This window comes from Hibiscus syriacus, unplaced genomic scaffold (assembly GCF_006381635.1).
Source record: "Hibiscus syriacus cultivar Baekdansim isolate YM2019G1 unplaced genomic scaffold, ASM638163v2 tig00110621_pilon, whole genome shotgun sequence".
Taxonomy (NCBI): domain Eukaryota; kingdom Viridiplantae; phylum Streptophyta; class Magnoliopsida; order Malvales; family Malvaceae; genus Hibiscus; species Hibiscus syriacus.
Window position 1 is genome coordinate 1,002,870 of NW_024062802.1, and position 27,824 is coordinate 1,030,693.

Below are 27,824 nucleotides of genomic sequence, written 5' to 3' on the forward strand. Positions count from 1 at the left end.
ATCTTATAATTCTATATTTTCATTTATTCAAAGTGTATTGTTTTTCTCTCTTTAAAATTAAAATGTTGTAATTATATATTTTCAAATTAAAATTGTATTTATTATTTATTTTAAAATAAAAAATTACGTGGGCCTCAATGCCCATTTTACCAATTAAATATCAATGAAGTCCAATACCAAAATCAATTATACAAGCCCAATTTCGCAATTTGGATTAATAACTCAAGCCCAATATCTAAAATTCTCTGCAAATTGCAATGGTAAACGGAGGGGAATGGAGAATTCAAAAGAAGAGAGCGGGAATTTCACTACGCGACCCATTTTCACATCTCCTCCGGAATTCTTCTCTTAATTTGTAGTTTCAGTTTTGATTATCTATTTTTTTTTCTTTAGCGACACCTAATAGATTCGAGGATCTCTTTTATTAATTTTACTTTTCATTAAATTCTAGCGATCTTTGATGCGGAGGAAGAATCTCGTCACTGAATCGGGTTCTTTATCTCGTTTTTTTCACCATTAAATCCTGAATGTTAATGATCTTAATCAAATTTAGAGCAATAAAACCGAAGAATTATCAGTGCAAATGGTGAAGCGTAGAGCTAAAAAAGCTGTTAAAGAAGTTCCAGCACCAGTTGAGTGCGGAGTTGAAGTAAATGACAAGGAAGGCCAAAGTAAGGAGAAAAAAGTTGGATTGATGGATCAGGAAGGTACAATATTTGGTTGTTTGTGCATTTTACGATTGATTTGTGCTATTTGGATATCTGTGCACTTCACCTCGAAACAGCTTTGAATTGATATAATATTTGGTTATCTGTGCTTTTTACCATTGATTTTTTGTTTTAGAGCACCTTTTGGGATGTAAATTTAAGTAATTAAACTATGGAAACTGTTTTGAATTGGTCTTATAGTTAAGGTATTTGTGCATTTCATCATTGTTTTTTGTTTTAGAGCACATTTTTGGGATATATGTTTTAAGCGAATAAACTACGGAAACTGCTTTGGAATTGCTTATTATGTTTATGCCGTTCAATTGTTTTGCTTTTTCTGTAACAGTTGAGCGGCAATGTGCTGCAATTAGGGCTGTTCGGGATGTAGAGATTGAACATTTGCTGACTGCTTTGCGTTTATTACGTTCATACTTTAGTGAAGAGCAGCTTCAGACACCTGCATTGCAATTTTTTAATGAGAATCTCCCAAATCTATCAGTTGTAAGAAATGCAGAAAATGGACAGTTCGAAGTGCAGTGGAAACACGAGGATGGTAACGTCTCCATTCATGATGCTGATGGAGGAGATATACATACTTCCCTTTTACATCGTATGTCCTTAGTTTATGCTAACCGCCCTTCTATTCCATCTTATGGTGACTTTGAGTTGTCAACTGAAGCAGGTAGTTTTGAACCTTTTTCAGTTTATGGTGCTAATAATAACATTGATGTTTTGTATTGATTTTGTCTGAAATTTCTTTGTTGGCAGCAAGAATGAGCCTTCTAAGAGCTCAGAGTCAGCAGAACAAGGACTTCGTATGTTCTCTTTATCCTGCCTGCATCAGAAAATAGAAAAATAGTAGAAAATGTTTGCCTTCTTTTCTTTTGGGATTGAAGAGCTTTGGAGTTACAAGATTTAACGGGTGCTTGGATATTGCTGCATTTGTTATTATCTTGCAGATTGGAAGCTGCCATTGTTCTAGCATATTTTCATTATCTATGTCATTTTGTATCACGTTTTGTATGAACCACTAATTTTCATCCTCCCATTGATCGTGCTTTAGTTGCAGATGAAAAAAAAAGGTTTCTCTAGGGTTTTACACGTTCTGTACATTGTTGCAAGATGTAAACAATGAGTGCATTAAAGCATGCTTGACCTTTCATCCAGCCATTGATGTTATGTTATAGACCAAAAATGTTCTGTTTTGCAGATTTTGGAGGGGACATCTGAGAGTCAGATGTTTGGAATGCATGAGGCTCTTCAAACTCCTGGGGTCTGTACCTTCATATTCCATACTATTTCCACCCTTTTTCTTTGTAAATCAGGATTCTAGTTTATCATTTTCTTTGTGTGTATATGTTTTTGGGTGGGGATGCTTGCATGATTTTGCTGGGTTTAAGTTTCTTATGATGATTTTAGGTTTTACTTAAAATCAAAATGAAAACTGGAAAAAGGAAAGCAGTTCATTATGATGGAGACCATTTGTGATTGTGATTGGCAGAGAAAAGTTACACTGTTAAAAGCTTGTTCCAACTATTGAAGATGAAATGGCTAGCATTGTTTATATACTTTAGCCATTGGATTGAAAAGAAAATGGTCGGAGGAAAACGATTATTCTTATGCACTTTTCAGTTATTAGATACTATCATTGCAAAATTCAGTCAATGATCAATATTCTGCTAGTATAATTTGGCTATGTTGCTATGACTCTTTGATTATTCATTAAGTACACGTGCCATGTCTAATGCATATCTAGACATCGGCATAGATCCTTCAAATACATGAGAAAACTTCAATCTTTTTTCTCTCTCGAAAATACCCGTCTTAGAAGGTATTAAACACTCGCACTCTAGTCTGAGTAACATAAATCTTTTGTCCACAAAAGCCCTCACTAAAATGGTTTTATCTTATTCTGCTATTATTTCAGGTGACCAGCCAAAGGTTATCAGTTGGAATGACACCCAAAACAAAGAGGTTGCCGAAGCCTGGGGAGATTCTTCTTTCAGTTCATGGCTCACCCCTTGGTGTCTACAGAGAGGATAATATGGAAGCCATACATGGTATCATTTTAGTTGTGTTTTCCCGTTGTCTTTCTAATTTTCAAGGTCAATATTCAGTTGAAGATGCATGTTTTGGCCCAGTTGCTCATGTACCCCTTGTGGGGTTTGATCCTGCATGACCAGGGTTTCAAATTCTGGCTCCTGCTCTAAGTCTGAAGAGTTGTCCCATTGAAAAAGGAAAAGAAAAAAAATCAATATTCTGCTGGGCTTTAACTCTGAACTAAACCTATCCAAGGACTGGAGTATCCTCGCTGACCTGGCCTTGGACAAGGTTCTTACAAGTTTGAGCAGGTCTGGCTTGGCACGAATCAAGCCTTCAGGCCAGACAGACCTTGGTTTGGCTTATGGATAGTTCAACAATCAAATCATTGTTGTTTTGCTTATTAAAAACATAATGGTTTATGCGTTTCCATTTATATGCAACATTTTCTTCAAATACTCATACTGCCCCTTTGTCATTGTTCTAATTTCTGAGTTTTTGTTTGCAGAGTCTGATGAGGGTTGATTGGCTTCAAATCTATGCAACATTGGCAGTAAACTTAGAAGGCCCTTGAATCATTGTACAACCGGTTGTTATTAACTTATTATAATACACTGTTATATTTTGAATATGACCCTGCTCCCGAAGTTTGCTTAGGATCTATTTTTTCCCTCGAATTTGGTATTGTCTCTGTTAGCCGAGCTTGAGTTATCAAGTTGAGTTCTTGTATGGAGTTACTGTTCATGTCAGCGTCTTTCCAAAAGAATCTGCAGCATGCCATCATAATTGAAAATTGCTTTGTTATAGTATAGTGCTTACTATATATATTTCTTTGATTATTCAGCGTGAATGTCAGGTATGGATATGTATATAGTCTCTCTCTCTCTCTCTCTCTACTAATCAAAATCGGGTATATTTAGTCTGGATATGTATTTACTTTGTAAAACTCAAATGTTAATAGAAAAAAGAAACAGTGTGAATCTGCTCTGCCGAAGATTCTTTATTTCAATTCAATGGAAGAAATTTGAGGATTTTACGTTAATGGAGAGTTGCAGAGAGTAAAGTAAAACATGGAGAAATTGTGGGGACATTTTTATAAATATGGAAATCTAGTTTCAGGAAAAGAAAAATCAAAGATCCGCTTAGGATTGGGAGTTTGAAACCGATGGTGACATTGCGCCACGGATCCGATGGTGACATTTATCTAGGAAAGGACCTAAAACAAGAGCTGGTTCTCATAAACAATAAGAAAATGAAGTCAAAAGCTTCGTCTTCTTCACAAGAGAATCAGAAGGAAAACCTTAAACCTCTTCCCAAAGCTAAGCGTGACCTTCAATCCTTTGTCTCGGCCTGAGTTCTTCAAAGATGAGCATTCCTTGTAAATATAATTCCTCCCTATTGTTTTACTTTCTTCCATATTAATTAGGTTGCCTTCACTCATTTGTGGCTTATTGAATATCTGGGTAGTTATGAGGTTAAAAGATGGTAAGCTACAACATTATTTAATTTTTTAATTTAAAATTTGAGATTTTAATTGTCAACATCATTGTTATTAATCAAATTTGTTTCATTCATATTATTAATATAATTTAAAATTTTATTTTTATTTTTATTTAAAAAAATTGATATTTCGAAGTGATTTTAATGTTTATTATACTAAATTGATTTATGTAAGTGAAATAATAATTGAGTATATTGTTCTGAGTAATTATTACCTAGAAAGAAGGAAACAAAATTTTACTTATAACATTTTATTATCATCTCATTTTATGTCATGAGTCATTTTTCATACGCTTATTCTATACAAAAAGTTTAATTTCAATCTGTTATATTTGTTTGAATATTATGAATTACTTTTTATGATATTTAAAATATGAGTGTTAAAAATATGTATATTTATTTATTTTATTAAGACATTTTTTCTTATCATATTTCATTTTCATAAAATTTTAACAAGAAATATTGTTTTTAATGAGAATTCAATAATTAAAAAAATAGTATTGTAAATATTTTATTATTTGTGAATGTCAATTATAATTAAAATAATGAATTTTAAGGCTTATTAAAATTAAGATTTTATATAATATCTCGTATATGCCATTATAAATATAAAATTAAAATAAAATATATTATACATCTGGTAAAAAAAACAATGTAAACTTTTTTTTTTTTAAATTCTCGTGTTTCTTATATTCTTTTTATTTAATTTAGTATATTTTCTTTATTTTATAACAAAATACAACTAAAGAGTAAAGCCGATAGCAAGGGATTCCTTATAATAAATATCCAATCCAAAACAATAGCAGCCCAACTCGAAAGCCCCATTATAGTTTGATCAATTTCATTTTTTAGCTAGTACCTTCTTCTTCTTCTTCTTCTTCTTCTTCTGTATTTCGTCCAGAAACGCCGCCGTCCGATCATTGTCACCTTCATTGCTGTTTTTCTTCTGTAACAATGGCCACTGTTATGCAAAAGATCAAAGACATCGAAGACAAGGTTAGCTTTCATCCTCTCTTTTTTCCATTATTTAAATTTTAGTTCATAGAACAATCTCTCCATTCTCTTCGGCTGCTCATGATTATCTATAATTTGAAACGAATATATTGTTGTATGTATCTGTGTGCTTTGTTTTAATTTAACCTAGTACGTGCTGAATTTCTGAATATATTTCAAAGTAATTTTAATTCAAATTCGTATTGCATCAATTTCCGAAAACCTAGTACGTGCTTTGTTTTGACGGACCAATAGATGTGCAGAATGTCCTTGGTATTCAGTTTTTCTTATAAATATGATTCTTTTAGATTTAATTGATATAGTATATATCTTGGAGCATCCATATTTCATGTTGCTACTATTCTTCTGTTGCAGCTAGGCTTGTTCTGTTTCTAATATTTGTTTTGTTTGTGGGGACAGGTTGAACAAGGAACCGCCTAATTTGACATTCAGAAAGAAAGATAAGGGTGGTATTAATTTCACCTCTACAGTTGCAAATACTCACCTGGACCTTGACACTGTAAAAGCAATATGTAGCGAATACAGAATTCACAATGCTGATATCACTCTGAGGTTTGATGCAACTGCTGATGATCTAATCGATGCCATTGAAGGCAGTAGGATATATATGCCTTGCATCTATGTGATAAACAAGATTGATCAGATCACACTTGAAGAATTGGAGATATTGGATAAACTTCCTCATTACTGCCCAATCAGGTATTTTTCACCTCTCTTTTGGGAAATTTTCTGTCCTGCAACAAACACATTTTTCATTCAAAGTTGGCATTATAAAATTGGGGTCTACTACATTGAAGTACATTGGTTGTAATATGCAATCTTAAACCTTCTTGTGATTTAGACTTCAAATAATACTTGTTCCTTGTGAGCTGATAAAGTGTTTTATAACAAACACTCAGGAGGCCTACAAAGTAGGAATCATATTTAGAATAAACAAAAACCTTCATATTCGCACTCAGGAAAGTTGTGCTGTAACTGTTTATTGCCTTATCTAACGCTGATTGTATGGCCAGAGTTTTTTTTTTTTGAGTCAATACTAATAGTTTAAAAATATTGCAAAAGCTGGCTCATGCATGGTTTTCTGATTGTGCTCCTAAGTGTCATTTTTACTCCTATACAATGTCCTTGTAATGGTCGAGTGATTTACTGCAACTATATTTTTTCGTTTAGTACTTGATTTTTTTTTATATAATTTCTTTTTCTGACCACTCTAAAGTGCTCACCTGAAGTGGAATCTAGATGGTCTCCTTGAGAAGATATAGGAGTATATCAGTTTAACTCACATATATACGAAGCCAAAAGGGCTGAATCCAGACTATGAAGATCCTGTTATCCTGTCATCAAAGACAAGGACGGTTGAGGACTTCTGCACTCGAATTCATAAAGACATGCTTAAACAATTTAAGTAGTAAGTATCCTCTCCAAATCTTTAATGCAGTGTGGCACAAGTCATAGCAATTTTCTTCACATGCATGCTCACATATACTCTTTTCTGAGTGCCCTGCTTTTTTTTAGGATGAGCAAATTCCAACCCATTTCTGCAATTAGAGAGGGAAACTTGCAATAATGATTGGACTTTAGGGTGCTGATAACAAAGCTCTAAGTGGGAGTGTGGTCTTTGTGTTTTCCTCATTTTGGACTGTTAGCTCCTTAGTGGGGTGTTTTCTTTCTCCTTTACCTTCTCTACTAAATCTTATTTCGTATAAAATCACAACCAGTTGAATGCTTGCTTTTCAAAGAAAATGTTATATCCACGGATGTATGCCTGAGAATTATTTATTTGGATTGATTTTTTTTTAGAAATTATTATCATCTTTTACTTTTTTTACTGTATTTAGAATCGAAATTTCCAATTTCCAGTTATTGAGTTCTTAATCTGGCAAAATGTCACAGTGCACTTATATGGGGGTCAAGCGCAAAACACAAGCCTCAAAGAGTTGGCAAGGTATGTCCCAAGTCCCTGATTTCTCTATTAGTCAGCTTTAACATCCCTTATTCCCCCAGTTGTTTGCTCCCCCATTTCTTGGGTTTGGCAATCCATGTATTATGTTCATTTTACTTTTTCTTGTCATAATCGTGTTCAAGGTGCCGCACAAGATTTTGCTTCATTCAAATATTCATTTTGCTTTTTCGTATCGGGATGTGTGTAATTTTAATATCTACCATTTGTCTACTTCATGCTTTTTCTTCCCTTTCGTTGTTCAATGCTCTGCTGATTTGCCTGGATCTCATCTCAGGATCATGAACTCGAGGATGAAGATGTTGTTCGGATTATCAATAAAGTGTGAGCTTGGAATATTGGAATTCATCGCCGAACTCTTTACCATGATTCCATCTATCATCTTGCACAAAATTGTCAGCCGCCATTTACGTTCGTTCCGCGTGAAATATGGTTAAGACGAGATAGATTGATTGTGTAAAAAGAGCCATTTTGTTGCAAAGCTCTTTCGATCCAATTATCCCGTTGCTTGTTTTGCTTTGTTGTGATAGTATTCTACCTCAAAACGTGAGTTCGATATTAAAATGGCAGAACTAGTCGGAATTTTATTTAATTTCTCGGAGAATCGGCATTGATTGTGGGTTTAATTCTTAGTTTAATGGTTTTTAATTCTCTTTTTTAAAGATAAAAGAATTATTGTAATTTCTCAATTGAGTTGACACTTGATCAATTAGTGAAAGGGTTATATTTACTTTTTTTGTTTGTATATATTGTGAGGGATCAACTTTTTAAAATATATTTATTAAATTAATTCGTGAATTATCGTATAATAAACTCTTTAAATACGTCATTGAAACAATAAAAAACGATAAGATAATTTTTTGTATAATAAATCAATTATAGTTCTTAAATTTATTTCTATGTAAATTAGATAATTAATCCTTTAAAAATTCTTTAAAAAGCTAGCATAAAGAGTAGAAGTAAACTAATAAAAGCAATGAATTTAGAAAAAAAAAACATATCTATGTTATTATAAAGATTCTTAGTGAGCTTAATGATACTTTTGGAGTTTTGTTTATTCTATGGTCGATTTACAGAATAATAATAAAGTTAATAGTAATTATAATTTAAGTATACAAATGGTTTTTTCATTATATGGTATTGTTTTGTTGAGTCTATTGATTATTAAAAGCAACAAAATAATCTTTTGACTATAATACGTTCTTTTGACTATAAAATGGTCATTGATTATACATATGCTCTAGACTCGTCATTTTTTGTTAAAAAATCGGCAGTTGTTTGAGCTGGATGTTAACCTGTTGTTTGGGATATGATAAAACTTGATCCAAAAATCGTTTGAGTTGTATTTTGTAGATCAATTCTTCGTTGGCGTTATGTCGTCGAGTCAATGCTTCAAATATTATGTCATCGAGTCAATGTTTGGAGTAACGGCGGTATCAATAAACATCATTAAAATATGATTTTATCATATCATAGTTATTAAGTTAACGTTTTACTCAGACATCCGTTAATTTTTTAACAGAAAATGACGAGTTTGAAATATATAATAATTGTAATATTGTATGAATATTTTAAAACTTTTAATAGTTGAGTGGCTTAACAAAACAATGTCATTTTGTTAGGGAATTATTTTGTAATTTTTAATAGTTGGGGGATCATTTGTGTATTTTATCCTTAAAATTTATGCACAAAATTCTTGATTAAACTGTGCAAAATTTAAAAAGAGAAAATTTAAATTATTACGAAAGTCATATATTTATTTAATGAAAAAAAAATACTGGTGTTCAAAAAACAGTTTGAAATATTCGATGCCTGGAAGCTTGTTAATGAATTCACGTTACCTTTCATATTTACTCAGAGAAAGCGAAGAAACTTGAAACCAAAACCTTTGATCGTCGTCGTTGTGTGGCATCAAATATCATCCGTGGTTTGTGAAGGAGCGGAGCAGTTGAACAACGAATATAACAAGCCATCTTTCTTCCAATTATTATCCACCTCCGTTGATCTGTTGAAGAGATCTCATCAAACTTTTTCGCACAAGTTCAAATCCCTTATCCATCAATTCCAGCTGCGATTTACCCCTCCAAATATCGAGTAAGATTTCCTTCTTCGTCAAGACTCAAGACAGGATTTAATATATACTTTGGTGTAGATTCATGATTTAGCATTGTATTTGTTTGGTTGTATTGGCAGTTTTAGAAGCAGTGGCATAGAAAAAGGGGAGGAATCCGAAAGTGTACGAGAGAACATGAAAGAAGCGATGAAGAAGAGCAATAGAACAAGTGAAGCTACGCTTCAAGGAGCTGCCAGAACTGCTGCAAAATCTGTTCACAAGACTGCTGATAAGGTGAAGAAGAAGAAAAAACCGACCGTCTCTCGATCTGATAATCAACATGAACCTCGTGACGAGCTTTAGATTTCTCACGAACTATTCGGTTTGATTCGATTTCAATGTGAAACTTTAGGTTTACTCTTACTATATCAAGTCATGTTCAAATCGAATCGATTTTAAAATCAAATTGTCTAATTGAATGAAAAATAAAAAGGTCCAAACAACATAGAATACTACTTTTCTTTATTGCTGTGAAAACACAGAATGAGATGCAGATAATATGAGGCATTCACTTTGACACCTTCCAAGGCAAAGTGTCGTTCCGGTTGGGTGGTTGACACAAACGGTACATACACAACCATTGGAGCCAGCGTCGAGCTCAGACAAATCACATACAATAACGTAAGTGTCAAGGTTCCGTTAAGTATGTTGAACCAATATATGTCATCATCAATTGTCGATTATCAGAAGATTATAAAACAAGGAACAAAACATGTGAAATTTTATATGACAATCACGATAATAATAGGATCGAATATTTTCCAGTTTCAGATCGAATAAGATATAAGGATTAAGTTAACAAATCTATTTCAAGATATTGTATATTTATTAGAGGAAACTTGATTTCGTGAGAGAGCAAAAAACATAATGTGAGCTTATGATCCAATGTAGAAGTTAAATACAGAGCTATGATCAAGTTTGTGTATGAAATCGACGAGTATATTTGTTCTTATAAGAAGTGAAAATTAAGGTTTCAATACGTGCAAAGCTATCGTGATAATCAACTTGTGTTTCACATTGCATCCAATCCAATTTTTTATGAATAAACGAAACACGTTAAATCCAATTTTTATGAATAAACGAAACACATTAAAATTGATTGTCATTCGCGAAAACATCTAACAAGATTTGATTACTATCAATTTAGGGAAACTTTTACATTTATAAGATATTTTTACAAATATTCTTAACGAAATTCAAACTGATTGTCTATATAATAAACTAGAAATAATTAATATCCATGCACCAACTTAAGGAGTGTTACATACTTATAGACTAAATAATGAAGTTAATATATATTGTATTTAATATATGATATTACGCAGTTAATATAAGATTACTTTACTTATATATATATATATATATATATATATATACTCATAATATTGATGAATAGAATATAACATATTCCCTTATTAATATTTTACAATTATCTTTAATTAAATTGATCAAATATCTATTTTTAAAATAAAATATTTAATAATTTATTAACTACATTCAATTAATTTTGATTGAAAATCGATGCTCTTGATGATTTAATTGTAAAAATAAATTTGATTATCCAAAATAACAACAATTTTATAGAATTTTTATATAAAACAACATGCAAAAATATTTAATTATATTCAATATGAAATTTTAATGTACTAGACCTACTGAATGCCAAACTAAAATCTACATTTATTTCTTTAACTATTTGATTGAAGCGCATCACCTATATTTTGGGGGTAAACAATTAATAACTAATTATACAAGCACTAAAACTGTAAAAACCCCAGAAACGGAGGGGCTAACGGAAATAAAAGAATCAGCATCCCATCTACGGTGATGGTTTTGTAGCAAACACCGGAAACGGTATCACATCAGACATTAATATCGGCGCGCTTTGATCTCGCACTGCTGTTGAATTCTTGGGAGCCGGTAAAGGAGAATCGTGGAAGGTCGTAATTCTCGGTTGCTGAAACCGGCTGTTGAGGGTAAAATGTGGGAGGTGGAGTCAGATTGTGCTGTATCGGTAAGGGAGGAAGCATGTCGTACTTGTAAGGGTCGCCGTTCAAACTGCAAACAGCCGGAGCAAACAACAGAATAGATGGGAAGAATGATGGTGTCCTTTATACAAGTGTATAACTCGGCCGGACTTACCTCGTTCGCTTTTTATAACCGATGATCATCGTTGGAATTTTCGTCTAAACGTAGAGAAGTTCTCGGAGAAGGAGATGCAGACCATGTATTCAGGGTTGATAAGTCGTTGGGAAAATATCGTCTCTTGATCAACTGAAACAAAGTACAGTATAAGTTCAACGCCAGCTAACCCGTAAGAAAAATAAGAGCTGCAATACAACACAAAATAAGCACAGATACCATTCGAAAAAATCTCATTAAGCCTTCCTTGTCATATCTTGCCTCTTTGGCAGCCTGTAGAAATCAAGCGAAGCGTTAGACATATACGTTTACCGAAAACCAAAGCTAATATTGTTTAATTGGGTTTGCCCGGCTCATCAAAACATCAGATCTCTGCAACTCAAACTCACAGTGAATGTAACTTGGACATCAAGTTCTAAGAAAACGAAAATGCTTACCGAGATAAGCCTTCCACTACCAGGAAAGCTCTCGGTCAATGGAAGCTCCTCGCTAGATGAAAGGAAACCTTGCTTCTCAACACATTGACGAGCTACATCGACTAAATTGCCACTGCTACCTCTTGTACCCTCTGTGGCAGCAATGTCAGCTTTGTTACCAATAACAATGTATGGGACAGGAAGTCCTGCTGGACCTCCAGAACTTAGGGGAACTGAAAACGTCCCAGTTGCTGCAATCTCAGCTGCCCACTGCTGCAGGCTTGTTTTTGTTCTCCTTTGGGAAAGATCATGAACAAAAATAACACGTGGGCAGAATTTTACGGAAGAATCATGTGAGAAAATCACTGATCATAGAGTTTGCCGGAACAGGTTTCTGTATACTGATGATTATGTGCATGTATTGAATTAGGGGACTGGCCAGAATATCAACCAAGAAATATCCATGGTCCTCAATCAGTTTCTCGTGTAATCGAAAACTCAATTTCAAGATAGTACTAAATAGAGGTGCAGACATGCCAACAGCAAGCTATCCGATACTGGGAGGGTGGGTGGGGGAGACTGCAGATTATTATACTTACAAACTATGGTTCAGAAAATTTCTGTACCAACAATTACCATGAACTTCAGACCTTTGCTCAAGCAAAGAGATTATTAAGAACTAACCATTAATTTGGGAATAAAATAGAGACCGGCAATCTTTGTATTGCTCATGTCTTGACACATCCCAGAGTTCAATGAAGAAATCTCTCTCAGCATCCCCTTTCAAGCTACTTGAAGAGCTACCGGGACTACCATATGTGATATGCTGTGTGGAGATTGTAGCGGTTATCTGGTGAAAGAACTCAATCAAAAACTTCATTTAAGGCAACAACGAGTACTGTCTTACCTTCACACCAACCGTACATCCAATAGTTTGAGGAGGGCAAGAAGTGGAAGAGCCTTTAACAATCAGATTAACAAGAGACGTTTTCCCCGCACCGGCCGAAAAAGGAAAAGATTTCAAGCAAAAGATCGGTATCTAATAACACATTGAAAAGAGAAAACACATTATATATTTAAGCACGAAATGCAAACAAATTAGAACAGCAGATCAAGAGTCTGTGTACTTCCCAGTATGGTACAACACAGCATCAGAAAAAAACTCAAAACAGTCGAAAACAAATTAATATAACATCAAAAGGAAACAGCATTGGGACATGAAAGCAGTGAATCCTTTGTAAAGGTTTGTTCTCATAATACAGAAAGTAATGAAAAAGCCATCAAAAAATTACCGAAGAACAGTAAATAAGGCCATGCAAATTTTCCCTTAAACTACTGTACTGTTAGCTCAAATGCCGAGGGCGGGATGGGGTATGGATACAGTTCCTATGTTCGAGCACTTATGCTCGTTCTTTCTGCAAACGTCGACCGTGGTTCATTATACTTTATGCACCAATGTTTTTCGAGTCGAAGATGTAAACGTTCCGATGCAGCCATAATGACCATAAAATAGAGCCAAATAGTATGTCCTAATATGTTTCCTCAGTGGCGAAGTGCGATGGTTCTTCGAGGTTTGTTCTAATCCACTCTTTGATTTCTATCATCATGAATTCCGAGCGTTTTCTTAGTTTGATCAATCCTAACTATATTGTTACTACTTTTGGACACTCAGTAAGGATGTGGTTTGCTATTTCCTCTGTGACTCCACACACAGGGATGGGCATGGGTCGGGTTTGGGTCAACCCGACTCGATCCGAAAATTTTACATCCTTCACCGTACCTGACCTGATCTGACCCGAAAAATATATACCTTCCATCCGACCTGAATCCGACCCAAAAAATATATACCCTCCACCTGACCCGAACCTAACTCGCCTTTTTGAGATAAAATCTGAACTCGATACGATTATAAGATAAAGTAATAATGTAAAGATAAAGTATACTAATGGTCCCGATTATAAGATCTATTTTGTTGAGTCGTATGATTATTAAAAACTATAAAATAATCTCTCGATTATATAACATTATTTTGTTAAGTCTTAGACTATTAAAATTACAAAATGATCATCCAACTATTAATATGTTCAAAAGTCATCCTTTTATGTTAAAAATTAATAGTTGTCTGAACTGGAGATTAATTGCTGATTAAAATATGATACAATCATATTTTAATGATGCCTACTGACATTGTCGCTGCTTTCAAACATTGACTCGACGTCATAATTTTTTAAGCGTTGACTTGGCGATATAATATAAATGAAGAGTTGATCCACAAAATACAGCTAAAGCGGGTCTGAGATAATATTTTATCTTATCTCAATCAACAAGTTAACGTTTAGCTCAGATATACACCAAATTTTAATTAAAAAAAGGACGGGTTTGGAATATATAAATAGTCAGATGACAATTTTATAACTTTTAATAGTCGAATGACTCAACAAAGTATTTGGGATACCATTTTATAACTTTTAATAGTCCAGGGCCTAAGAAAATAGTTCCCTATATTAAAGGGACCATTTGTGTACTTTTCCCTAATTTATTTTTATAAAAAATCAAAATACTCTTTGTACCCTAAATTAGTTTTAGGATTTAAATTAATTCTTATTTTTTTCTCTAAATTGAATATTATATTTTTTTTGCGAAATTGATATATGAATTTGATTTTTATTTTAATATCAATTTGTGATAAAAGCTAAATTTATGTGCAAATAGAACAAAAATAAATATACCAATTTAAATTTATGTGCAACCGGGACACATGGCAAGCATGAAAAGAATTGGATGGTGAATCAGTTGATCCAACGGAGGGAATAGAAGGCAAAGCAACTCGCGAGCAACTGATAGATCCCATCACTATCGTCTCAATTCAACAGCCGAGCGAGAGAGTCCCTTAATTTAGAACCCCAAAAGCACCCAGGAAACCCTAATCCAAAAGAGAAGTTTGATTCTGCTATCCGATCATGGCCTTTTCTACTCGCCTTCTCTCCAAATCTCGTCAGGTTTTTCTTCTCTACTCCAGATCTCCATTTTCGATTTCCTTATATTTCCGCTTTTAATTGTAACTTTCATTTCATTTCGATCTTTACGATTCAGAATGTTTGATTCTTTTTTCAGATTAATCGAGTTTTGTTTATTTCATTTGTGGATCTGTTGAAACTTCATTGATTTATTTTATTTTTCTTAATTTTAAGTATGGACAAGCGATATGTACCTCTGATTTTAGATTGATACTCACGATTTAACTAAAAATTGGAAATCCTGCTTCATTTTTGTTGAATTGCCGTTTTATACCAAGGGATGTAATCTAATATTTCATGAGAAAATGTTGGAATAAAAGTTCTTTTCATTTTCCCTGAAAAAAAAGAGAGCTTTAGGCACGGTGATAGATGCTACGCATGGTAACTTCCACAAAAGCAAAGAAAATTTATAATAGAATCTCACATTCTTTTTTTTAATGTTATTGAAATTTATTATCCTGCGGTGTGTGTGTATATGTATTGTCATTGATGTTTGTCTTGGATATTGCATTTTTAAAAAAAAAATATTTGGGTAATTTGTTCAGCTTTATGGTAGTCAAGCTATTCTGCGAGCTGATGCTACCGATCCTGTCCGGTTTTACTCCAAAGAGGCTGCTCCCCCTAGTCTCAAGGGAGACGGTAAGTGTATATCAAGATGATTGCTTTACTTTTTTATCTTAATTTGCTATTTTTCCCCCCATTACATGCTTCTCCTAGCTTGTATTAGGGCATATGGATGGATGGCTAGGATTATAAATTATCTTTGAAGTTTTAATCTTAGAGTAGGATTAAAGCTTTATTTGTAACCTTAGTATAAATAAGTTGTGAGATATATTTTCATCCACTTTATTATTACTTTTAATCAATTAGACTATAGTTCTATTGTTTTGCAGCCTTTTTCTCACTGAACTACATCATTGTGTTTCTGTGGAGTACTCGTTTTATGCTTGGGCCTTAGGGCATTGTTGATGTAATTTTATTTTCTATAAGCTAAAGGTTTGATGCTTTGATGCATATGTAAATGTAGTGGGATGAAATGTCCCTGTCATGTTGATGCTTTAGTTATTGTTTTCTAATGGATGATTGTTTACTATTTGGTTATCATTAATTCTTGATCTTCTGCGATGTCTACTGACGAATTCCTTTTTGCTTCAATGAAACAGAGATGTTGAAGAATATCTTTTTGGAGGTTAAGAACAAATTTGAGACAGCGTTGGGAGTATTTAGGAAGGAAAAGTTCACCATCGACCCAGATGACCCAGCTGCTGTCTCTCAGTATGCAAATGTTATGAAGACAGTTAGAGAAAAGTGGGGTTTTATTTTACCTCTCGTTCATGTTTTACTTGCTCTCCACTATTCCTTTGAACATTTGCTTTTATCTAGTCGAGTAGATTGCACTTGCTACTGGCTAGAACACTGGAAAAGCAATAAAGTGGCGAGTAAAAAAAAGTGATTGAGAAAGTTTCTTTGCTCCTGTCTCTAAACCTTTATGCTACCATATTACTTCATCCCTGCTGTAGAAGGAATGCTTCCCAATTGCCAACAACCCTCTAGCAATCAACCCAATCCAGTTCCAACCTCACCCACCCACCCAAAGGCCGAAAACTGTATTTCTCTTATAGAAGTGCTAGTAATATACAACACAAAAAAATTACTTAAATATAATCTAAAGAGATTAAACCAAATGCAATTGACATGTTTAATTTAAAAATGTCTTAGAAATATCAAACTTTACATTTCTGAAACTTTGTAATTACAATCTATTGCATGCCTGCTTGAGATATGGTGGATCATGTCTGTATGGGAAGTGGATTTAATAAATTTCAACTGCCTGCACATTCTATTATTTACAGTTATTGAATAACACCTTCACCATTTGTTGTTCTTTTTTTTTTAATTTAAGTTTATAAGAAGATAATTCTATGAGACTATTTTCTGTTACTTGCTATGTAAACTGGGGTCTGAAGCTCTTGAGTAAATATTAATTGGAATCGAATTAAGCTGCTATTAAACCAGTACTTCACAGTTTGAGCCTATGTCACTCTAGCTCTTCATTTCTCTTAAAGTACTCGTCTCTTACACCTGTGTCCGACACATATCTGAACATGGGTATGGAATATGACCCTCCGAGGACTCTCAAATTATATAGAAAATGTTACAGAAATTGAACATATATGTATTTGGCACTGACACTCAAGTTTGAGTACAATATGTTCGAGTAGCTTTGTGAATAAAGTAGCTAATTCCCAGCTTGGTTAATTTCCCGTTAAAAATGAATTGGTTGCTAATAGGAAATATTATTTTTACCTTCCTACCCTCTTGGAGTTGTTTTAACATTGTTGCACAATCTCACTTCCTTGCAATATGCTATCTTGACGGGATAGTGCATTGAATATTACATGCATTTCATTGTTTTATAATTTTTTTTCTCTATTGCAGGGCTGGCTTGTTTTCAGAATCTCAGCGGATCCAATACACCATCCAAACACGAACTCGGGACATTCCAGATGTTCGAACATATTTATTGACCTTGAAGGAAATAAGGATCAAGTATGTCAATCCCTACTTTTGAATTGCTTATCTTTCGTAAATCCTTTACAATGTAATCAATAGGATATTTTGTAGTTTATGGCCTATTTGTATCACAGAAATAGCTTGGTAAATGGAAAATGAATTGAGTCAACAAGAAATTTACCTATTTTTCTGAAGCAAAATATGTTTTAGTCATTTAAATGACACACCTACTTTAGCGAGTGCATTTGCACAGATTGAACTTTTTGCCAAAAATATCAAACTTACTATTTTCTACCCTTTTTGCCTGTTATGTGAATATGATTTTCATAGCAATGCTGATTTTCCAGGAAAAAAAATTATGCCAAACAATGGAAAAATATTCCTGTTGGACCATTCAAACATCAGGCGAAAGCATGTTTTCCAAAAAGTTTAGGGGAAGCAATTTACTTGAAAGAAACAAAGCCTCAATTTTGTGTCTGCTTCTTTCTGGCATGGTAGCATGTTTATGTGGTTCCCATTCTCATAAAGTTCATTCCCTTCTTTTTGTGAAGATTATAGCTTTCACTGATGAAAATACCTAGAGTCTTGTTTTGAATGTGATTTTCCTATTATAGTTGACTTGAAACTTGTTGACAGTATGGGCTGCTTCTGACTATTTTCATATTTTCTTTTTATGAACTTTCAATTACTAGCTTCAATGACAAATTTTCAACGGTCATAATGATGATGGATCAATGATAAAGTTCATTCCCTTCTTTCTGCATGTTATTTTACTTTATATCATTTTCCCTGCCTTCTGAAGGAGAGGACTCACTGATGAACATGGTGCTGAGGCTATGATGATGGATGCTTTGGAGAAAGTTGAAAAAGAAATCAAGAAGCCTCTTATGAGGGATGACACAAAATCAATGGCTATTCTTACAGCCGAGTTTGATAAGATTAACAAGAAGTAAGCATTCTTTTCAGTAACTAAATATGCCTTATTCTTTTAACCGTTGACTAGGATATTCTGGAAATGGAAATTCCTGCAAATTGCATTCTGACTCTGAACAAGATTCTTAATGCATTTCCTACAATAGGCCTATGGTGGGAAAATGATATTTTTATCCTTTTTTGCGAATCATATTTCACATTCCAGCCCAATTTCACATAATGGCTGCTGTAATATTTGTTTTTGAGCTGTTGTAAAGCTTTAAAATTGCTGGTACCTATGGTGGAGAATTATGTTTTACACTCTGATGAGCTTTTGTTGAGATTTATATTTATGCTTGCATCCGTTCATAAAACGAAATAGAGAGTTATGCTTATGACTTCATGTCTTTTTTGACTCTTGGTCTTATTAGGCTTGGAATCTGGAAGGAAGATCTGCCCAAGTATGAGGAACAACTGGAGCTAAAAATTGCCAAGGCACAATTAGAGGAGTTGAAGAAGGATGCTCTGGAAGCAATGGAAACACAATCGAAGCGGTATGTTAAAAGTTCTTATGTTTTGCTACGATTAATCTCTTTCTGTTTCACCCTATTGGTTGTTGTGGAATGGCCCACTGGGACTTTTGGCGGGCGATTGGATGAATTTGGTTTAGCTCCTTCAATCATAGGTCTTAGAAATGTTGGATGAACATTTTATTGTATGCTGTTACTTAAACTTGGAGTGGGTGTCAGATATGAATATATGTTGTCACATTTAAACCTGGACATGTATGAAACATGAGCTACGTAGGAAAATGAAGAGTCTGGGTAATATAGTTTCTACGCACGGCTTTATTTATTAGTAATTGTTTTCAATCTTTGTTGTGTTAGAAATTGAATCGGATTATGTTTCATCTTCAGGGAGGAATTCAAGGATGAGCAAATGCCTGATGTGAAGTCGTTGGACGTCAGGAATTTCATCTGAAAAACTCAAAATTTGCTTTTGGTGGTTCCTGTTTGAAGGTCTGTTCATGAATCGGGTAAATTGTTTATCATTTCGCAGTAATAATGACGATGATATAATGACAGTTATAATAAAGAACAAGCGAACAGTTATAATGATGATGATCAAGTGATCAACGATCAGATTTTATCGAGTTTCGTGTTTGCGATTTAATGGGGAATTCTTTTGTTCAATGCAAGAAGCTCCTACTGCTTTTGTTTCTATAAACTGAAGTTTTTGGGTTCAATGCAAGAAGCTCATACTGCTTTTGTTTGCGATTTGGTTCCTCCTGTGAATCATTGTATTCCTCGATACGCCTATGAGGTATAGACAAATCGTTTACTTAGGTTAACGTGACCTAGAATTAATATTTTATTCAAGTAAGTCCTCATGGTTTTGATTAACTTGTGAAAGCTTTTAATTTTAATCAGTTCTAAGTGATTACAAATTTTTAAATGGAATTAATTATGTGAAATCATTAATAAAGACTAGATCATGAAAAGAAGAGACTTCAGTCCTCGCCACTTCCTCGTTATCCCAACTCCATTCAAATCCTTACCACGTGATACGCACGTTCAATTCCTTATTTTGAGGAGTTTGCCTAAGTTTTATTTGTTAATTAACCCATGTTATTATATGCGCTAGTAAATACTGACAAATATTGGATGCATTCATAAGAACAATGCATTTCGAATGAGGTAATATAGATTTGAATATCCAAATTTTAAAGATAATGTTGTTGAAAGAAATAATTATGAATTTAAATATAAGTTATAAAATAAATACGAGGAGTATATGTATAATTATACTTAAAGGTATATGTCCATTCATCATAAACAATCCTAAAATAATAAATTTGCCCTTATCCCAAGTTGCCACGGGGTCGCGTGGGGACCACATTCTGTAAGCGCACGTGGGTAGATCAGATCCCACCCCAACCTCACCGACTTCCCATTAGCTGTGAGAGAAAAATAAAATAAAAAAGTTTATTTTATTTATTTCTGCCCCACTTGCCCCCAACACATTGCCCGAACTTTGTCTGCTGCCCGGCACTTATCCGGTTAAACCTTCAAAAATTATTCGTTTAGTTGCGATACTCTATGTTTAGGTTGTAATAAAACATATAATTAATTCATTAAATATTCGTTTAATTAATAATCACGACAAAATTTATATTTATTCAAGAGCCAGCTGTTGTCTGGTAGGCCAAAGTTGAACTCGGATTTCAAGCAATTTGCAATTCCAGCAAACTTGAGTTGAATTATTATTGTAATAATAAAAATATTTTTTTATATAAATACATTTTATGACATTAAATTAAACCCATTTTTTATAGGAGAAAAGGAGAGGTTTTTAAAGATAAAATCTAATATTTAATTATTTATTTAAATTTTATTATTTATAAAATATTGAAAATGTATTAATTTTTTTAGTGAAACGTGTATTTTATAAATTTTAATTAATTAGAATCTATAAAATTAAAAAAGATTAATTAAAAATTGCCAAACTGTCAAATGACTGAACAAACGCATATATTATATCTGCATTTTGTTTCCATCTTCCCCACTTTGAAGAGTACTTGTTTAATGGGAAACATTATCATAAGAAAATAAATAACTATTTATTTCCGTATGGGGACATCGCAGCCGTACATTCCGCAGATTGATAACTTAATTGAATGCTTAATATTAAAATAATCTAACGGACTCTTTTATTTTTTTAAAAAAATGGGGAATTTTTTAAAAAAGAAATTGTTTGTTCGTCCTCATTTTTCTCCTTATTTTTACTATTTTTCTTTAAAAAATATTTTTACTTATTTTTCTTTAAAAACAAATATCGTGTTCAATTCGATGAATTTATTAAATTTTAGTATTAATCTAACCTTTTCAATTAATAGAAAAATGATTTGTTTGTAATTATCAATATTTAGACTTTTATCTTTTTAATTTTATAGTTTTATCAGAGCAGTCAATCCAATAATTAAGAAAATTAGAAGTTTACCCTTTCAAGTTTCGATAAACGTTAATATTTTTAATTATTAAATATTATATTATGAATTTTATTTTTTTTCGGTTAAAAAATACTAAATAATTTTATTTTAAAATTGATGTATATTCGTACAAGTATGAATATATACTAAATGCCTAAAATTCATTTATAGGGGTACAAGCACATGCAGTGCATGAAAAGAAAAAATATTAAATAATTTTATATTTGTAAAATGGGGCAAAATCTTGGAATTTGGTCACCTCGAGACTCGTTGAACTATATTGAAATTTGTCACACATTATATAAGGTTAAACGAAATTTTATTACCCCTCGTAAATAAAAACTTTTTATGCTAAATTTTTAATACTTAATTATACATATAATTATAATAATTAAACTATATATTACTTTAAATTTTAAAAATATACTTTTTAAACAAAAAAAATTGAATATATACTTACGATTTCGTGAGTGTTGGTCTTAATTATTAAAAAAGTTATGAAAATGTATAGAGTTTATTTAATTTTACACTAAAACAAGTAAAATTAATGATACACGTGTACGAACCAAGCGACCTCGGTAATAAATGAATTATTGTTATTTTTCGAGATCTCATATTCGAGCATCAGGAATATCGAAGGTATAAACATTCAATGTCATATAGTTGAGAATTATCTTTAAACATATTATTTTGTATTAATAAAAAAATCGATGATACACATTATAATGTCAAATTAAAGGTTAATTGATACACATTATTTTGATATTTGGAGAATTTATCGACTCTTGAATTTGTCATTCGCTTTGTACATTATTTCAGCCCTTCTTTTTGGTTACAAAAAGTTTACATGTCATTCTAGTAATGCACCACATCACACATAATATATATATACACACTAAATTTAAAAATTTTCAAGAAAATTCATAAAGAACATTAAAAATAAAAATTATCAAATTTGCTAAAAAGAAAAAAATAAACTTCTTTTTTTTCAAAAATTTAGTATATATTATGTACTAGATGATGCGTTCCTAGAGTGTCACGTGAATTTTTTTTAACCAAAAATTGGGCTAAAATAAAATGCATTACGATGAAAAGAGTTAATGGGCAAAACTGAATTAAAAAATTCTTCGTACATTAAAGTCATAATAAGATGCAATTTAAAGGACTAAAATACCATTTAATTGTAAAATTAATGATGCACTACATTGAGACAATCATCCTTTTACTTTAAATTCCGAAACTAGAAAATAAGGGAGCAAACATGAAATAAACAAAAATGGCAGAGTCAAGAGGACCACATTGCAGAAATTTGGAAGCAAAATAGTCAAATTGCAAAGATGAAAAAAAAAGAACCCCACAGCACTTAAAACTGAAATGAACAACATCTGAATTGACCCCTTACCCTTTCCCTTCACAGCTATACACACAAATACATACACTTTTGTCCTTCACTTGGTCACCATCACTCATATCCGACTCGTAAAGTCTCGAAATAGTCCGATATTTCTATTTTGTCGATCGAATATCCGTCTCGTAAATTTTCGAAACAATTCGATATTTCTTTATCGTCGATCGAGAGAACCGGAGGATTTTTTTTTTCATAAGAAAACATATGGGGAATGAAACAGCAAAACAACTGGGAACTGTATATTTACACATTTTATGACAAGGTAAAAACAGCTTGTTTTATGTATACATACATCAAATGGTAGGGATGCGGCATTTTGTGGGAGCTGATTGGATCAAATACCCAATTGCTTCAGATCTTCAAAGAATTTTCATGTGAAAATTTGGTTCAACAATCCTATTGCCTACTCCTTACCTTCGGGGACTTCTTTAATGGTCATATCTACCATGTCCATGGAACTAAAACAGCCGTCTTCGGTGCCAATCGTCGATTGCGAGTCCAGTCCAGATCCTGCTTGTATTTCCTTGAACATCGCCATGACTTGAATCATGGTTGGTCGTCTCAACGGTCGATCGTCCAAGCAATCACAGGCTATTTTTAAGTGTTGTAAAAGCTCGAACTCAAGGCTCGGGTCCTCTTTTATGATCTCCGGATCAAAGACGTCTGCTATTCGGAGTTTGGCATGCTGTTTCACCCACCCTACGAGATTGTTATCGCCGAAATCAGCAGAATCCGTAGGCCTTTTCCCTGTTAGCAACTCGAGCAACACTACACCGTAGCTATAAACATCGCCTTTCGTGGAACATCGGAAGCTATTGTAATATTCAGGGGGAACATAGCCAGGAGTACCGGCTAATGTACTGACACTCAAATGCGTATCCATTGCACTCATAAGCCTTGCCATCCCGAAATCCGAGACCCTTGCCTCCAAATTCTCATCCAGTAGGACATTGCTCGATTTCATATCTCTATGAATTATATGCGGGATGCAATTATGGTGAAGAAATGCAAGTCCTCTTGCAGCTCCAATGGCGATCTTTCTCCTTGCCGCCCATTGCAGTTTGATCCCGGTCTTCTTTTGATTATGTAAAACATCTTCTAAGCTTCCATACCTCATATACTCGTAAACTAGAAGTCGTTCTTCGCCGACTTTACAATAGCCCAAGAGTGGGACAAGGTTCCGGTGCTTGATCTTCCCGATGGTTTCCATTTCTGCCGTGAATTCTCTGTCACCTTGGCCACTAATATGTATTAGTTTCTTGATCGCAACAACACTCCCGTCCTTCAGCTGTGCCTTGTATACATCACCAAAGCCTCCAGAACCGACGAGGCTGTCGTTATGGAAGCCATTAGTGGCTTCAAGCAGATCGGCAAAGGTTAGCCGCCGTAGGGGCTTCTCGAATGTCGCAAGGTTTATGCTCAATGCTTCTCGAGCACTAGTTAGCTTCCAGTTAGTATTATTTGCAGTCCCAGAATGGGAAAGACCGTCGATATAAACGTCGAGAGCAGAATCTTTCTTCCTTCGTTTCTTCGTTTCGACAATAACCATGATCAAACCAAAGATGCAGAATAGAGAAAACAACAACCCCATTGCCACACTCCCTGCTAGAGAAGCCTGCCTGCGGTTGGACTTTTGATGCTCGGAATTTGAACTAACTGATGGACTTCCGCAGGGTGGAAGAGGTACACCACAGAGATCTGAATTGTTCATGAAACTATTAGCTGGAAATGTTTCGAGCTGATTTGCATCAGGAATCATACCGGATAGACGGTTGTTTGACAGATCAATCTCACTAAGCATTGAAATGCCAGTCACCGATTGCGGAATCAACCCCTCGAGCCGGTTGTATGAAAGATCAAGAATGCCAAGACCCTTTAAGTTGCCAATCTCTTGAGGGATGGCTCCAGATAGATTATTGTGGCCCAAATTCAAGATAAACAGATATAACATCGAGCCAATCTCCTTTGGAATCGTCCCGGACAGCGAATTGTATGAAAGATCAAGGAAAATCATAGAGCCATTGTTGTTGAATGTAGGCTGAGTGTGGCCGCCATAGACTCTTGTGAAGTTGCAGGGGTTCCTTGTTGAAATTTTATCCAACTGTTCCGAACGAATTCCGGCAAATTCGAGTAAATTTCCAGATCCATGGCACTCTGCGCTTCCATCATTCTTGATATACATATACCTTTTCCCCGCAATGAAATTGACAGCAATTTTACCTGATTGTTTAAACAGCACGTTAGGGACAGTCCCATTCAAGTTATTGGAATTAAGATCCAACCATATCAAGCTTTTACAATCCCCAAGCTCTGGTGGGATTCTTCCATAGAAAGAGTTATTGCTAAGCTTGAGAATCGCAAGGCTTGAAAGCTCGCCGAGCCAAGACGGAATCTCGCCAGTCAATCGGTTGTTCGACAAAGAAATCCAATCCAACCTGGTACAGTTGCTTAAGCCAGAAGGTATCGGTCCGGTCAGCTCATTGAAGTCGAGAATCAAAGTCTCAAGTGTCTGGATGTTGCTTAGCTCTTGAGGGATTTCTCCATGGAGCTGGTTCAACCAAAGCTTCAAATCCTTAAGCTTCGAGAGACGACCCAAGCTCGAAGGAATGGTACCTGTGAGATAATTGACACTCAAATGAAGCGAGACGAGCTGAGAACAGTTACTGAGACTGGCCGGAATCGACCTGGACAACATATTGTTCTGCAAATACAGAATCTGTAACCTGTTTCCGGGATTCTCACATAAAGAAACAGGAATTGACCCTGAAAAGTTGTTTGAACTGAGATCCAAAACCTCCAGGTTTGAAAGAGTGGAAAAAGATTCAGGCAGTGGACCATAGAAATAATTAAAAGCTAAACCAAGCTCCTTCAATGAACTCATATTCTGGAATATTTCAATGGGTATTTTACCAGTGAAATTATTGCTAGACACATCGAATGATTCCAAAGAACTGCAAAAACCAAAGCTACTAGGAATCAACCCAGAGAAATTATTATAAGAGAGATCAAGCTCAACGAGATTTGAACAAGCTTGAGTGAGATACAAAGGAATCTCCCCTTGGAAATTATTTTCAGCTAAATACAGATACTGCAAATTAGAAGTTGGCAAAGCTGGAATCTGACCGGAAAACTGATTGCTCGATAGATTCAAGAAATTAATGTTCACACATGAAGAAATCGCACGAGCTATATCGCCGGAGAACTTGTTGCCGGAGATATCAATATGTTCCAAGGCGGAGCAGTCTCCGAATGAAGGAAAATCAGCCGAAAAATTGTTCGCTGAAAGATCCAAAACCTGCAAATTCTTGCAGTTCGATACGTTTACTTCACCATCAATCTTGTTTCCTTTCAAAGCCAAGAGCTCTAACTCGCCGCACCCACCTTGGAGGATCCAAGGAACCACGTTATCACCGGAAATCTTGTTGAAAGAAAGATCAAGAGCTCGCAAACTCAGCTGCAAACCCCTGCTGGATTCATCACCGGAAAATCCGAGGCTATTGCTTGATAAATTAAGAAGCTTCAAGTTCGAGCAAGAACCCAAGCTGGAAACAGCTGAAAGGGGACCGGACAAGGCGTTGTCAGATAGATCCAAGGCGTTCAACGACGAGCTGCACTTGGATCCAGAAGGGAAAGAAATGTTGCCGGAGATGTTGGCTTTGAATAAAGACAGGGATTCCAAGTTTTCAAGTACTAAAAGGTAAGCGGCAACAAAGTGAAAATCAGTGCTCAAGGGGATAGAAATGAGTTGAATCGATGAAACTCGTGAGTCTCGGCAAGTGACGCCACTGAAACTACAAGGGTCCGTGTTAGGAACCCAGCTTTGAAGGAGAGATGGGTTAGGCAAACTGGCTTTAAACTTGAGTAGTAACTGGGAATCGCCAGCAGCTTCAACATATATAAGAAAGGTGGCGATGAAAAAGCAAGTCCAAAAACCAAAGAAAAGTCTCATTTTTTGTGGGAAATTTGAGGTTTTTCATACAAGTAAGAGATTAAGAAAGAGAAGATGAAGAAGGTGTTTAGGGTTTGAGCACCTCCATTAGAGAGACAACAAATGAAGCTTTGAGCTCTGGTTTTTTGAGAGAGATGAGCCAAATTATGGATTTTTCTTCGGTTTTGGGTTTTTGAAAGGAAGAAATAGACAGCGAGAGTCAAAGCATGGTTAAGAAGGGGTATGTGATGTTGCTCACATGCCATGTGATACTCTCTTTCTTCAACAAGTTGAATTCTTTAATAACTTTAACTATTTAATTAACTCGAAAAAAAGCTTCACTTAATCTACCAATAAAGTTGTTAATTATGAATTAAAATAATGATTAAAAATATTATGTTTGTCTCTCTAGATGGGTGACTAAGTGCACGAGATAAGGGGGATGGGACCACTCTTTAATCCTTTAACTTATAACTCAGACCGGGCTTTACTTAGTATAAAAGATGTACATTTTATTAATTAAATATTAAAATATTATTATTTTTTTATTTAAAGCATAATTATGTAATTAATAAATTTTCGTTATAATGTATAAAAGTTTAAATAAAATTATATAATTATTTTAATATAATATCTAGATTAATTATATTTTTAAATAACTTAAATTTAAAATAATTATTTTTTATTATAAGATAATATTTGTTAATAATTTTCTTAGTCAATTAAAAATGAACGTATATGAATCGTATAGACGCAGTTGCTCGAACTCATGATCTCTAAAGAGAACGATATTCTCATTTATTTAAAGATATGCACGAGACCCGAACCAGACGATTTTTTTATCTTACCAACCGAGCCTATTGAGTCAGGTTTTTTGTATAAAAATTAAGAACATATCGAGTCAGAGTTTTAGAGTACAAGTTTGGATTGAGCTTGAACTTAGGGGGAATGTCTCAGGAAAGGCGGGTTAATATACGGCTAATATACAGCATTACCGGATACATTAAAATGTATTTAATAAATTCGGTTTAGCGGTACCTATTATGTTGACAACTAATAATGTTTTAGGTAGAAAATATGAAAAACTATTAAAAAATTTGGTAACCGGTAAACTTTGGTTATCGGTAAGTATCTATCCTTTTTATAAAAGTGTCCATACTTTTA

General features: G+C 34.0%; 4 protein-coding genes and 2 pseudogenes across 4 annotated transcripts; 4 read left to right on the forward strand and 2 right to left on the reverse strand.

Annotated features, from left to right (window-relative positions):
• The first annotated feature begins 278 nt into the window (after nt 1-278).
• LOC120136235 lies at nt 279-3,408 on the forward strand. The gene is made up of 7 exons (XM_039152336.1): nt 279-365; nt 554-707; nt 1,054-1,389; nt 1,476-1,522; nt 1,918-1,980; nt 2,635-2,767; nt 3,256-3,408. Exons 2-7 carry the CDS (start codon nt 584-586, stop codon nt 3,270-3,272), a joined length of 720 nt encoding a protein of 239 aa, XP_039008267.1. The 5' UTR covers nt 279-365; nt 554-583; the 3' UTR covers nt 3,273-3,408.
• Nucleotides 3,409-5,504: 2,096 nt separating this feature from the next.
• Nucleotides 5,505-7,630, forward strand: LOC120135872 (annotated as a pseudogene).
• A 964-nt stretch (nt 7,631-8,594) lies between these two features.
• Nucleotides 8,595-9,718, forward strand: LOC120135873. The gene is made up of 3 exons (XM_039152047.1): nt 8,595-8,654; nt 9,080-9,315; nt 9,415-9,718. The coding sequence occupies exons 1-3, from the start codon at nt 8,595-8,597 to the stop codon at nt 9,635-9,637; spliced, it is 519 nt and encodes a 172-aa protein (XP_039007978.1). The 3' UTR covers nt 9,638-9,718.
• A 1,447-nt stretch (nt 9,719-11,165) lies between these two features.
• LOC120135874 lies at nt 11,166-12,357 on the reverse strand (annotated as a pseudogene).
• Nucleotides 12,358-14,748: 2,391 nt separating this feature from the next.
• Nucleotides 14,749-19,488, forward strand: LOC120136236 (probable ATP synthase 24 kDa subunit, mitochondrial). The gene is made up of 7 exons (XM_039152337.1): nt 14,749-14,891; nt 15,455-15,548; nt 16,073-16,217; nt 17,349-17,459; nt 18,226-18,372; nt 18,767-18,889; nt 19,253-19,488. Exons 1-7 carry the CDS (start codon nt 14,853-14,855, stop codon nt 19,314-19,316), a joined length of 723 nt encoding a protein of 240 aa, XP_039008268.1. The 5' UTR covers nt 14,749-14,852; the 3' UTR covers nt 19,317-19,488.
• A 3,428-nt stretch (nt 19,489-22,916) lies between these two features.
• Nucleotides 22,917-26,874, reverse strand: LOC120136238 (protein BRASSINOSTEROID INSENSITIVE 1-like). The gene has a single exon (XM_039152338.1). It carries the CDS (start codon nt 26,679-26,681, stop codon nt 23,136-23,138), a length of 3,546 nt encoding a protein of 1,181 aa, XP_039008269.1. The 5' UTR covers nt 26,682-26,874; the 3' UTR covers nt 22,917-23,135.
• Nucleotides 26,875-27,824: the final 950 nt, after the last annotated feature.